Source organism: Anguilla anguilla, chromosome 5 (genome assembly GCF_013347855.1).
Source record: "Anguilla anguilla isolate fAngAng1 chromosome 5, fAngAng1.pri, whole genome shotgun sequence".
In the NCBI taxonomy this organism is placed as follows: domain Eukaryota; kingdom Metazoa; phylum Chordata; class Actinopteri; order Anguilliformes; family Anguillidae; genus Anguilla; species Anguilla anguilla.
Genome location: NC_049205.1, coordinates 62520089 through 62533949, shown reverse-complemented (window position 1 = coordinate 62533949; position 13861 = coordinate 62520089). Strand labels below are relative to the sequence as shown.

The window sequence follows — 13861 nt, the reverse complement described above, 5'->3', positions numbered from 1 at the left end:
ACCCTTGAGCAAGGTACTTTACCTTCAGTAAATATCCAGCTGTACTAATGGATGCAATGTAAATGCTATGTAAAATGCTGTGTAAGTCGCTCTGGATAAGAGCCTCTGCCAGATGCCTGTAATGCCATGTAATGAGAACTGCTGCAATCCGCTCCTGACTGCCTTTCTGCAGGCCCCAGATTGGTGCCTCTGCGTGGATGCCTTGTGGAGACTCCTCTCTTCTGCTCTCTTCTCCTCATTTCTCCACTCCTCCGCCCTCTCCTCTCCTCTACCCTCCGCTCGCTCTCTCTCCTCTCCACTCCACTCCACTCCTATTTTGGGGGCTTGTATGAGTTCCAGATGTTTTGAGGCCTTCCTGAGGGACTTACGTAAGACCCACACAGCCTCCCCGAAATATCTGAGCCACCCGTGCTGCTTCAAGCACCCCCATGTGTGTGTGCATGTGTGTGGGGGGAGAGGGGGGGTGGGGGGGTGGTTGAAATCTAGTGGACATTTGACAGGGGACAGCGGGGATGGTGTTTTGATGACCTACCCAAAGGTTTCTCTTAGGAACATTTCCATTAATCTACACACACATGAAAGTTAGCCCAGTACATATAAGATTGCGTTACTAAAACGGAACAGACTTTAGTGATGGTGTTGCTAGATATGGTGACTTCTGGGAATCCCAAAAATCTTTCTTCTCTAAAAAGTAATGGGGAAAAAGCGTTAATTTTTACTAACCCATGGAATAATATTTTGTCTTCACAAACATTCATTCTAATAAAAATTGTCAGTCTTCTGGCGACTTCAAGCAAAAGAATTGACCAATTACTGTTGGTAATTTATTAAAAATGTTGGCAATACTGATACTGGGTAACAGTGTGGAAAAGTTGTGAGGAAACTAGAACTTCACTTGTTAAAAGGCTGCAGGATTTAATCCCACCTGTACCTAAACTATTATTTTTTTATGCATCTGCTTCCCTGAAATAATCTCTTGAAGTGATCCTGCTGGTCTGTATTTGGACACAGATAACACGTGCTATTTTAGGTGATATATATATATGATGAGTCCTGATGGATGACATTTTCCAGTATAAAACATTAATATGTGGTTCAAACCTTGGCCAGAGTTCTTAATGGGGTAGCATGGTACTTGCTCAATGTTTTCGATTGATCGTAATGTTTTTGTCAGTGCAAAATGACCCAGTCGATGACGTGTGATATGGATCTAGAACAACACAGCGGAAATTATTGTGGATTAATGACGGCCATGTCCTTCACAAAACCACTCCCACCCATCAAACAGGCAAATGGAACGTTTTTTGTATTGTTTTTTGCACTTCCTGGATCTTCCTGGCATTTCATTTTAAAAAGTTGTTTTCTGTCTATAAATATTCTCACATTCTCACTGAGATACAATGAGTAGAAGTTTAAAAAAAAAAAAAATTACTTTATATCTGATTACTGGCATCATAGGCTTGCAAAAATATAAATGCACACATTTCTTAATTATAAACCCTAGGCCCTCCACCGATTAGGATAATCTGGACCCTTTTGTTCCCCATCTTGCTGCCCCTCTGATTACTGAGTACATTGCAAATATTTTTAACCAATCGATTGTGTCTGACATCATCCCTGAAGTATGGAAAAGAGGTAATGCGTTGCCCTTGCATAAAGGTGGAGCCATTCTTTGTTTAGCCCCCATCAGTCTAGGTTCAGGGATTAAGCATAGTTCCATTTCCACATCCTTTTGTTGACCTTTCTAAAGCCTCTGATACAGTGGACCATTCCTTGTTATTACATGGACTGCCACTTATTGGTTTAGATGCTGCTGCATGCAGCTGGTTCCATAAGTATCAACTTGTTCCCTCAATGTGTTTTCCGGGAATTAAAGGTTGATGAAAATAAAGATTGATGATATGCAACTAATGTGTAACGCGATATTGTGGTACCCACTTGTTAATTTCCCAAAAGCACGTAATTTTATTGGTCAGTATTTATCAAATTAGGTCAGGGCAGATGTTGCATTTTAAGGCATTTTCTATCATTTAAATTGGAAGATCAAAGTAGCCTACCACGCATAGCGTGCCTCTTCGACATCTCAATGCGGAACATTCGAAGATGAATGCAGTGTATGATGTTATGTAAACTGAAATCCATGTTACCAGACTCTAGCTAAATTACTTGACCTTTCTCGTCCACCAGTGTCCAAATAGTTCAGATTGTGACTGATTAGGCTACTCTGGAGTTCTGCTTGTTTGGCGTGATCTGAGGCGTTGAAAGGGAGTGCAATTTCCGGCACTTTAAAGGACTGGATTATCACGTCGATCAGTGACTGGTACAAATATGCCCGGTCTGTCCGGTTGACGAGTTAGTACGACGCTATACAGAGAGATGCTGCTGAGGTGTTGCCAATGGTAGTTGGTCTAACCTGTTCTCGAATAGCCTCCGAGGCAGATACTGCGTGGCTCGGGACAGCGCACGTGTTCAGGCACTGTTTACCAATCCAATTGCACTGACAGAGCACATACCGCTCGAATTCTCTCACGGTTAAGATATTTTCTGGCGCTTAATCTTGTTCTACAGGTGAGGCAGCTTGTGTCCATCCTAGCTCGTGAATTCCGCCCCTCGCGAGCATGCCACGCCTTTAAATCCGCCCCCCAGGCCTGTGATTGGGCGCCATTGTCACTGTGTATATATGTTCATTCGCGAAGGCAGGTCAAAGCAGATACAATGCTAAGTGTGAAGTCTGACGTGTGCGTTGCATTCAACACGACTGATGCTCTTCATTATGGGAAAGTTTACCTTTCAAAATGAACAAGAATAGCCTACGCCCGCGCATGGTTACGTAAGCTATATTGTACGTCATTAGGCCCAAGTCACCAGAAATTAATACCATTACGAAAACCACAATCAGTAATTATGTGTGCGTGCGTATGTCCAACCAGTGCGGTATCGCGGTAATTTACTCCGTAAAGTTTAAATAGACTGTCATCATAATACTGTCTACATTAGTTTGAAACGTGTTGTTTGCTATTGCATTTCTGTGTTATATTAGAACTGTGCAGGCCTACTAGCACCTATAACAAAAATAAAATCCAACAATTAGAATTCTGTCTCATAATTCATTAAAACTAGTAGTTGCAATCGAGTTGGCTATAGATAGGTACCCAATGTAGACTATGGCTTTCTATGGACTAAGTAATCATATTTGGACACGTACTTTACGCGTAAGGATCTCAGTCTTGGGGATACCCTCCTCCCCCAAATAACAACCCCCCCCCCCCCCCCCCCCCCCACGCACACACACCGCCCGCCCCTCCACCGAATCCTGCATTTAAAAATCCTGCGCGCCGCTCTCAAGTACACTCAAAACTTCTATGTCTGACTGGGGCAACCGCAAGTGGAAGAATTAATTGGTACGTCACTTAATATTGTCAATGATTATTTTCTTCTTCTGGCTCCTGTATTATATGTTTTCCCCCCAAATTGAGTTGGTGTGAGCAGGGAGGGATCTGTGAAAACGGGTTGCGAGTTGCTTGTAGTCTGTTCAGTGACCTATTCATTCACACGGTGCTTTATCTGAGTAATGCGTGCGCTTTCGTGTTCAGCCTGTCTTCAGCAGCATTAGTGATTGTCCTCATTTTGTTTCCTTGGTGTCGTTAATTGCAGGATAGGAGCTGTCATTTGGACGGAAACCAAAGTGCGAAGTGCCAATAATTTGGAGTAGCCTCGACAACACGCAAACTACCTCCGATAGGCTACATTTGAGAGGGAAACAGCGCGTGAAATGGCTTCGAATGGGGAAAACAAAGATTCTGTGGTGAACTTGGATCTAACGAAGGAGCAAATCGAACAGCTGGAGGATAACTTTATGAGAGTCAGCAAGCATCCAGATGGGACGACTCTCATGATAATCGCGGCAGAGTGCGGACTGTCCGAAGAAGATGCAGCAGTGAGTAGCCTATAGCCTATGCCGATGAAAAGCTATTGTCTTAAAAAATGGCATTTCTTTTTTTGCAGAATACTACGGGCTCTATGCGAGCAACGATTAGCCAGATCATGGAAGCACGCGTGCTTACTGTGCAGTTTTAAACAGTTCTGAAATAAATAAATAAACAAATAAATAAATAACAGGCAGTACGTTTGAAGAAAATGTATAGGCTAAACCAACTCGCCAGTACTGTTCGGAAATCTGTAGGTGCCATATAACCTGCGTTGATTATATCTTCCGACAGAAATGACAAAACCCAAGTTCAAAAGTCACAAAATTTCTGTAGTATCTCTCGTCATTTTAAATGGACAATATTTGGATAAGAAACATTTAATCGTTTAAGCAGCAGATTGTAATAAACAAAATAAAAAATGTAATAATAATAATAATAATAATAATAATAATAATAAATAATAATAATATATGATTTTGTAGGGAAAGTTTGCTGAACGAGTTTCTTTTTTTACATGGAGCAAACCATAAAGAAAAACAGGACTGTTGTCAGTGGGAGTAGTTCTCGTGTCACATAAGCCGTTTCACATCACTTATTTTCACGGTGTATTCACGGCTGTCACTGCGGTCTCGCGTGCTATGTAGACACTCCCACCTATATGGCCAGTTGGTACCGTGGTGTTTGAAGCTCTCGGTAGGCTAGGTTACTGTCCTCAAGTCTGTTGGCACTATCAAAGTCAATATTTTCTTTTCAAATTCCACCTTGCCTTCCTGATGTGTAGCGTGCAGTTGTTGTCGAACGACGCGCAGCACTCGTGTGCCCGGAAGTCCACTCGAATTCCAAAGTACATCAATTACCAGCTCGTTTTCAACCGCGTTGCAGAAAGGGACAGTCTCGCTGGTTACGTAACACAGTTCTCACATGGTAACATGCTGTGGCAACAGACGTGCCGAATTGCTAGTGCTTGCTGGATAGTCAATCTCCACCGACGAATTCAACAGAATAACAGATAATTAGCGTAGCCTTCATACCAGACGCAAATTAAGAAACTTAATTTAACCCTGGGTAGATTTTCTATTTCGAGAATTTAAAAAATGACCAAGGCCCCACACCACTGAATCACCTCCAATGCCCAATACCTCCAATACATTTTCACTATTACTCTTAACATACTTTTCTTCGTGATTACCTTAATAAGATGTATTTAGGTAGCGCTGTGTCAACGAACAATTTGGCATGTCTGTGTTAAAAGCATGGCATTTGCCTTTGTGTTGGTTTTGCGCGCGGATGCATAAAGGGACTACAGTATGCAAAAACCGCCGCATAGCCTTGAGCAAATAGTTAAATTTCACAATATGTACCTATGAGGAGGACCATCAAATATGAGCATGCAAATCGAGCAGTGACAGATTCTCCTCAAACCCTTTCTCCTCGCTGTTCCTAAACTCAGACGGGTTATTCCTGCTAATTTCTTTTTGTCACACAGTAAAATAGATATTTTTTTGTTCTATTGCAGATGTACAAAAGATGGGCGTTAACAAGTTTAGGGGACAATTTACTCTCTTGTCTTTGCCGTTTGCCCTTAAGGTAAACTTTTGATGACGTGTTTTGCTTTGAGAAAATTGTAAGTTTGGTAGTCACAGAGAAGAAGAATTTTTTTATTTCAATGGAAAAACATGGTATCCGCTGCCTTTCACTACAGGCCTGGCTTTGTCCATTGCTGCTGTGTTTCTGTCGTGTTGCATTCTCATGGCTAGTAAGTTCAATAAGATGCGAGTATAACAGAAATTTCCAATAGCCACACCCACTGCCAGTCCCCAGCCCACCCACCAGGCTCCTCCCCCTTGTCTGCTATGCCCTAGGGAAAGTCACATGACATGGGTTAGTCTCTTTCGGTCAACATAGGCAATCATCTGACATTAAGTGTATCTGGTGCTATGGTTGCCATGGTTACCATGTACAGAATGCCTTCAGATGTACCTCAGCATTGCTGAAATCTCACTTTCACTACCAAGGAGGTGACAGTCGTGTATTTTCATCCTTTGTCCTGTCCGGATTTAAAATAAAATCAATTTCAAAAACCCTGCAACACTGTTTGGGAGTGTTTAACACGTTTTTTTTCAGAATGGGCAAATTGGCAAAGCAAAAAAATTTATAATCATAATGAGAATAATATGAAATCTATCCAGGTCTCAAGCTGTGCTTCCATCTCTGACCTTTCTGCATTGATATTACACATATGACGCATCACCATAATATCTTGATTTTCAGAGGAACACAATGGGCATGATGTCATCCTTTGAGAATTGTATTTATCCACAGCTTGAGTTTTGTTTGTGCATTTTTTTTTAGACTTTCATGTATGTAAACAGAGGTATATTTGACATCAGCGTTCACCTCCACCTCTGTTTCCGTGCCATTCCCGTGGGTGGTGTGATCATGGTTGTGTCGAACTCAGGAGGAGTTGGGGTTACCGTTTCACCTGCCTGTACATTAAGGGAACCTTCTTGTCAAGGACTTCTTATATTACACTGTTTACATGCAATCCATTTATTCTGGGAGAAGTTACATAATGAGTATTGCACCTTATGTGTTTTGTAGTTGCTCCAATGACCCTCGGTATGCACTTATGTTGTGTCGCTTTGGATAAAAAGCATCTGTCAAATAAGTGTAATGTAAAGTTCACTGAGGCAGTAAACCATTACTGCACAGCTGATTTGGTTCTCTACTCAAAAGGGGAGTGGTCGTGCTCCAAATGTGCGAAGTTTAGCGTAACCCTATTCCTATCCCTAACCATACCTCTTTGGAGGTAGGCCACGCCCCTTTGGAGGTAAGGCCCTCCCATTTGAGGGCAGCTCCGGGCCGCAGAAAGACACACGCTTGCCGTTTCTCTTGCAGAAGTGGTTCAGGATGCGCAACGCTCAGTGGAGGAAGTCCGAGGGCCTGCCGGCCAAACTGGGATCAGTGATGGACTGAAGGAGAATGACGGGGGCCCGCCCCATTGGCTGACTGCGGCAGAGGGAGGAGTCAGCGCCATTTTCCCTTTTCCTTCCTCTTTCTTTATCTATCTGAAACCAGGGACGTGCAGTGAGGGCAGGCAAGATGGCCCCCTCCTACCTTGAGAAAAAGCTAGAGAGAAAAAAAACGACATAATTAAATTGCTGTGATATGTGTTCCTTGCATTTGTTATGCACTTGTTGTAAGTCGCTCTGGATAAGAGCGTCTGCTAAGAACCTATAATGTAATGTAATGTTATGCATTTCCTGCACAGTGTAAAGGGTTTTTTTTTTTTTTTTCGCTCATACAAGTATTGTGCTGAGGTGTGTGGCTTTGAAGGCAATGGGTAGGATGTGCCCCCTACAGGCAGAGATGTTTAGTGCACTTCCATCAGTTTTTCTCACAGGAGTCCCCCCCCCTCCCTCCCCGCTGGTACCCATGCACTCTTATTTCCTGTAAAATGAAGGAGGGAGGTCAGGTGACACACTTCAGTGGCCACACCCTGCATCTGCCTTACCTGTACGTCACTGATCTGAGCTCTTACCTCTCACTTAATGTGAACATACCATCAGACCTTTAGTTTAGCCAGTGCAGAATAGAATATGATCTACTTTACTGAAACCCCCCTTAAAGGGGGTGGGGGTCATTAAAAGGAGAAAATGCATTCAAGTAAATGCTATCAGTTCCTCTTGCCAAAAAAGAAAACTTTTTTTTTTACTTAGCCCAAAATAGGGTGTTGCCACCTAAAATGACAGATGTGTTTTCCGTGTCCAAGCTGAGGTCAAACCTGCAGTCTGGGGCTGCAAGGTCTGGCACACTGGGAACTAATCCAGCGCTTAACTCCACTCTGGGGGTCACTGTCTCTGTCTGCAGTGGACTCACATGCACACTGAGCACATAAATGTGTGTTTATAATGCATGTATCTCACCTATGGTTATATTATATGTAAAAAATGCTTTTTATTAGGGCTTCTGAGAGGCTTAATGAGTAAGTGTGTTTCCCATGACAACAGATTGGGCCCTAAAGTAACAGGCTGAAGGCTCAGCCATTAGGACATAGGGCCATGGTAACTGGGCTACAGGTGTGTGTGTGTGTGTGTGTGGGGGGGGGGGGGGGGGGGGGGTGGTTAGCCTTAGCCACACCAGTGGTAGCATCAGTTAAGTTGGTCACGCCTCTTGTGTTATGACTACATTAGTTCCTAATACGGGACATCCAGAGTTAACCAGTTGCCATTAGTGCGCGCACACACACGTACTCACTCACACACACATGCACAGGCCACATACACACACACACGCACACGCACACGCACACACACACACACGCACACGTACACGTACACGCACACACACATACACACGCACACACATACTCACTCACACACATGCACAGGCCACATGCACGCACGCACGCACACACACACAGGCGCACACATGTACACAAACACTTTCCTGATATTGATAATATATTTAACTTCAATATATTGCATTGTATGTTATTTCTGTAAGGGTCAGAGTGAGTGTCATTAATAGTGGAAAAAAATGTTGATAAAATGTGATAAAATATTAATCTTTAGGATGTAATATGATATCTCACGTCCACCATAATTCTTTGGTTGAGCTTGTCTCCGCCTCTAGGAACTGAGCAGCTGCCATTTTTCCAAGATATTTTTTCCTCTGGGGAAATCTGGGGTGTCCGGAAGGAATTGTAGGTAACATTAGCAATTGTTTTAATGTATGTGAAATGTGCTGGACATTATCAGGCACCATTGCAAGTAGAATTTTGTTGTTATTGAACTTCTGTGCAATTCTTTCAATAAAATATTGTTTTACCAGCAGAAAAACCATTGAGGTGATTTGACCTTATGTTCATTCATATATAAATGTCATTGTATACATTGTATAATCCAGATACCTTTAGCCCAGGAAACCTTATTGTCCATGGATAATAAAACCATCACTATGATAAAAGAACGCAACTCTTAACCGCCTTCATTTTATTCATCATTTCATATAAAAAGAGTTGAAATATTCAAAGTTACTATTTAATTAAAATTATAACAACATTTGTGGGTTTATAGCCTTCCTTTTTATCTTTCTTCTTTGTATGAATGAAATGGAAAAGACACACACACACACACCCATACATTAAAGGTCAAGGTAAACTTGAATTTTTCCCTCCAGGGTTTTCTAAATTTCATTCAATGCCTCTCATTCTTTACATGATACACATGTACAGTGGCGTGAAAAAGTATTTGCCCCTTCCCAATTTTCACATTTGCAAAGAAAAAAAACAAAAACCTGGATGGTCCCCAAACCTTTTGGGATAATATTCTATAGACAGATGAGTCAAAAATTGAACTTTTTGGCCAACATGGGTCCCATTATGTCTGGCATGAAGCAAATACAGCATTTCACAGCAAGGACATCATACCAACAGTCAAACATGGTGGTGGTAGTGTGGGGATGCGTTGCTGCCTCAGGACCTGGATGAGTTGTCGTCATTGAAGGAACCATGAATTCTGCTCTGTACCAGAAAATTCTTAAGGAGAATGTCCGGCCATCAGTCCATGAGCTGAAACTGGTGTAACTGGGTTACGCAGAAAAACAAGGATCCAGCACAGAAAAGCAAGTCCACATCCGAACGGCTGAAAAGAGACAAAATGGTTGGAGTGGCCTAGTCCTGACTTGAACCCAATAAAGATGCTGTGGCGGGATCTGAAATGAGCAGCACGTGCTTGGAAACGTACCAGTTTCTCTGAATTTCTGTATTTCCGCAAAGGGGCGTGGCTAAAATTCCTCCACAGCAATGAGAAAGACTGATATCAAATTATTGGAAGAGTTTAGTCAGTTATTGTGGCATCAATTTTTCTTGATCGGTTTTGGATTGAGGTGTATCCCCACATGCATGGTTTTTTTTGGTATTTTTTTTGGTTTTTCATACGGTGTGTTAAATCATAGCATAGATCTACTGGTAACTGTCCATGGTGCTGCAATCATAGACCGTAATCATTCATTTTAGCATGGAATGTAAAGCACAATACATGATGTAATATTTCCCAGTGATGAGTCTGACTCATTCCTCATTATGACTACACAGAAAGAAAAATTTAGAAAGTGTTAGGGTAAATTAATAAACAGCTGATATTATATAGACCAAATGAGCCAAAAGCGTGAATTTGTACAAATAACGACGACATCTATCGGCGCCACAGTACTGCACTACAGACTGCCGATTATTAGCCGATATATAAATAAAATGTAATTTTTCGCGTCCTGACGCGCTCGTCGGCTATATAATAATGATATTAATAGACAGCTAATATGAATGTCTGCATGAAAAGCTATCACTGTCAGTCCTACTTTAAAAGACTCACTTCACAATAAATCAGTCAAATTAGCACCTGTTGACAGGATGGTCCTCGCGACATGTGCAAGCTACGTATAGGGCCTAGGCGCCACCTGGTGGAGGAAGAAGACACTACAGCGTCTTTAAGAATTCTATGCAGAGCAATCACCACTAAACAATTAGGAGCCCGCTGTTTTGGGACTGCTCCTGGGGAGCTCAGAATCACTAATGACAACATAGTAGAACTGAACGTCTGCTTTGCTTCGTTACTTATTTGTTGCTGCGTTTGGAAAATCAGGACCCACCTAAGTTAGTCATTAATCCTGTATGATAAATATTCTACAACATATAGAATTGTTCAATTAAGTACTGAATGATCTTACAAAAGGATATCATTTCACAGTTTGGTATGGCAGTATTTACCTAATTACACAATTATATATGTATATTCATATAGCCATATTGTCATATCTGGAACTGTAACAGGTCTGGTGTGCATTACATTTTCTGAAATCACAAAGCACTGCGTGTATCTACTGTGCAAGTTCAAATAACTGGAGTACAGTTTTCCAGAGGTATGCTATGTTCAGTATACAACTGCACATTCTTCTATAACAGCAAACAACAGCAGTGGATATGGCCATTGGACTTGATTTTGTTATTGTTTTTTAAGACACTGATTGTTTTTGACAACAGTGAAAATGGGATTCGTTTTGGACGTCCAGCTAAACACTCTCCTTAGAGCAATTCATGACAAATAAGCATGTAAAATAATTAGTGTAAACTGAAGCAACTTTCAAGGACACGACTATAGCGAAGCTTAGGGGACCTGCAGACTTATTTTTTAAGCACAAAGTCCCCTCTAAACTGTCCTTGAATCAGACAAGCATCATAACTGGCGATATGATCTGGCCGATGCCCCAGTTCTAGCAACATCAGAAAAATACAGCTAGTGGGAGAATAAAACACAATTAAAATATTATTGGCTCCCTTGGGAACTGTGATTTTCACAGTATCATCACAAAGAAAACTTCATGCAGGAGCACAACTAGCACACAATTGATATAAACTGCATCATAGTAACAGTTTGCTCTTGAAACTGGTCATGCAGTATTCCCATGTGATAATATTGTTTATTTTGCTCTTTTTTAGAATGTAAACTTCCAAGTTGAAATCCGTGCCAGTATGTTGCAACTCAAATTGTACTGCAATGCTAAAATCATATTTAAATATCGGGTCCAGTTTGATTGAAGTGTTGTGTTTTGCAGCTGAAACCACGTGACTATTACACACATCACGTGATTCTGCTCTATAGTGCGCTTGCGTGAGAGCTGCGCTCCCTGAGCATCATTGTCAAAATGGCTTCTTCTATGGGAGGTATGTTCCCTGGTCAACAACCGCCTGGCTCTCATCCTGCAGGTGGCCCGGGCGCTCCCGGGCAGCCAGGCTTACTACCGGTCGCTTCTGGGAGCAGGAATCAGAGCAATAACACTTTGGTGGATGATCTCGAGGCTTCTTTCGAGGTTGGTAACTCACTGTATGACAGGATAACGACTTTCGCTAACGGGGAAACATAGCTACGCGGACGTTCACAGACGGATGTGCGCGACTTTTTGTTGATAAACTAGATTTAAGACTCGTTTGGACACTTCCTGCTGGATAATGTCATTTTTATTGACATTAGGGTGACTACTTATTTTCGAAATTGTTTGTAATGTACATTTGTTGGGTAGATACAGTGAACTCAGGGCAGCGAAATATTTTAGCAAAATTACAACATTAGCCTAACGTTGTTCACATGGTTACAGTACCTAACCTTCAGTACATAATTCGATATTTCATATATAACCTATGTGTTGTTAGCGTGTTGCAGGATCCTTCTAATGCAAACCTGCATATTAATAGCAGCGTGTTAAGTGCATAGAACCAATGCCACCAAAAGCCTCATACTGTTGTCATTGTCTCCTAGGCTTGTTTTGCATCTCTTGTAAGTCAGGACTATGTGAACGGCACCGATCAAGAAGAAATCAGGACCGGTAAGAATGCTGTTATTGGGGTTCGTTTCTGTCTGAATTATTATTCCGATGTCCACATGCAAGACTTCTGATTCTGTTTCAGGTGTTGACCAGTGTATCCAGAAATTCTTAGACGTCGCCAGACAGACTGAGTGCTTCTTCCTACAGAAGAGGTTACAGTTGTCAGTGCAGAAACCAGAGCAAGTTGTGAAGGAGGTGAGTTCATGAGAAAAGCCTGTCTGGAGTTATCAACACAAGTTTGAGGTTGTACAGGCCCATTATCCAATGGGCCTGGTATCATGTAATTTTATGCCTGAATCTGTTGTGCCATTTGTCATTGTGGCATACATTTGTAGTGCACTAATGTTGCAACAGTTTCTTTATTTATTATTAGGTTTAGATTTAATATTTATGCTGTAGTAGTTTTCGTATCTTACAGTTTAGTATCACTTCTGTCCCACTGAAATTTTATGTGAGAACCTGTGTGTGAACGTTCATGCTGTGATTTTATGTTTGCATGTAATCCTGTATGTAAACTGTGAATGTCTTGCTACGTAATGTTGTGGTTTGAAGTCTGACGTTTTAATCCCTTTCTTTTTTTTAGGATGTGTCAGAGTTAAGGAATGAGCTGCAGAGAAAAGAGCTGCTCATTCAGAAGCACCTCAGCAAAATCCACCACTGGCAGCAGGTACTGGAAGACATCAATGTACAGCACAAGAAACCGACAGAGCTTCCCCAGGGTCCACTGGCTTTCCTGGAACAGGCTTCTGCTAACATTCCCGCCCCTATGAAACCAAACTGATCACTGGCATTAATACTTTTTTTTTTTACTTGTGTACATATATTTTGCAGCCTTTTGTATTGTTATTAAATGGTCTTTTTTGTGACTGAAGCCAGTATTGTGTGTCCTTATGCCTCCATGGTGAGAACCTGTTACTGGTCTGCATTCATGCGTTCAAGCTGTCTAGACCAGGGGCCTGTTACCACGAAGCAGGATTACATGGGTTAGCTCAATAAATGCACAGAGTAAGACCCGGAACAGCTCTTTTTACTTCAGTCCATGTTCCAGATTTGGAAGGGTTCTGGGTTTTACTCCGTGAAGTAATCCTTCTTCGTGATACAGGCCCCAGTGGACTCCCAACTCCAGTCCTGGAGAGCTGGACTCTCTGTAGGATTCTGTGGTTTCTTTTCCGTCAGCCACCAGTTTAAGCCACGGAGATGAGCTGTATGGTCTTTTTAGCCAGTAAGTGACTTAAAAGGAGCACTTAAATGTTAAAACTGCCCAAACATTAGCAGATGCTGTGGCTGTCCAGGAACAGAAATTGAGATCCCTCTAGTAGAACGGGAGTACACCAGGGCACATCATGTACCAGGAGATGGTACAATGTGCGTTGCATTATGCAGTGCTTATCAGGACTGCCGTTTATGAGCTCATCCAGCTGCTTAATCTTTGTCGTGTACTGGGAACAGTGATCATTGTGATGATAATGCGCAGCCCAAGTAGCCGGCTGTAAATTTTATGTGCTGCAGAGGTGTAAATCCGGCTTCCGAGACATCGGCTCTGACCTCAT

At 42.0% G+C, this 13861-nt stretch overlaps 2 protein-coding genes across 3 annotated transcripts; both read left to right on the top strand.

Annotated features, from left to right (window-relative positions):
- The first annotated feature begins 3298 nt into the window (after positions 1–3298).
- Positions 3299–7119, top strand: LOC118227212 (homeodomain-only protein-like). Of its 2 annotated transcripts, XM_035417424.1 has the most exons (3): positions 3299–3401; positions 3655–3937; positions 6828–7119. In XM_035417424.1, exons 2-3 carry the CDS (start codon positions 3773–3775, stop codon positions 6903–6905), a joined length of 243 nt encoding a protein of 80 aa, XP_035273315.1. In that variant the 5' UTR covers positions 3299–3401; positions 3655–3772; the 3' UTR covers positions 6906–7119. The 2 variants fall into 2 exon arrangements, with proteins under 2 accessions (XP_035273315.1, XP_035273316.1); XM_035417425.1 differs by lacking the exon at positions 3299–3401 and having other exon boundaries at positions 3521–3937.
- A 4490-nt stretch (positions 7120–11609) lies between these two features.
- Positions 11610–13182, top strand: med28 (mediator complex subunit 28). The gene is made up of 4 exons (XM_035417315.1): positions 11610–11798; positions 12245–12311; positions 12394–12506; positions 12895–13182. Exons 1-4 carry the CDS (start codon positions 11634–11636, stop codon positions 13090–13092), a joined length of 543 nt encoding a protein of 180 aa, XP_035273206.1. The 5' UTR covers positions 11610–11633; the 3' UTR covers positions 13093–13182.
- Positions 13183–13861: the final 679 nt, after the last annotated feature.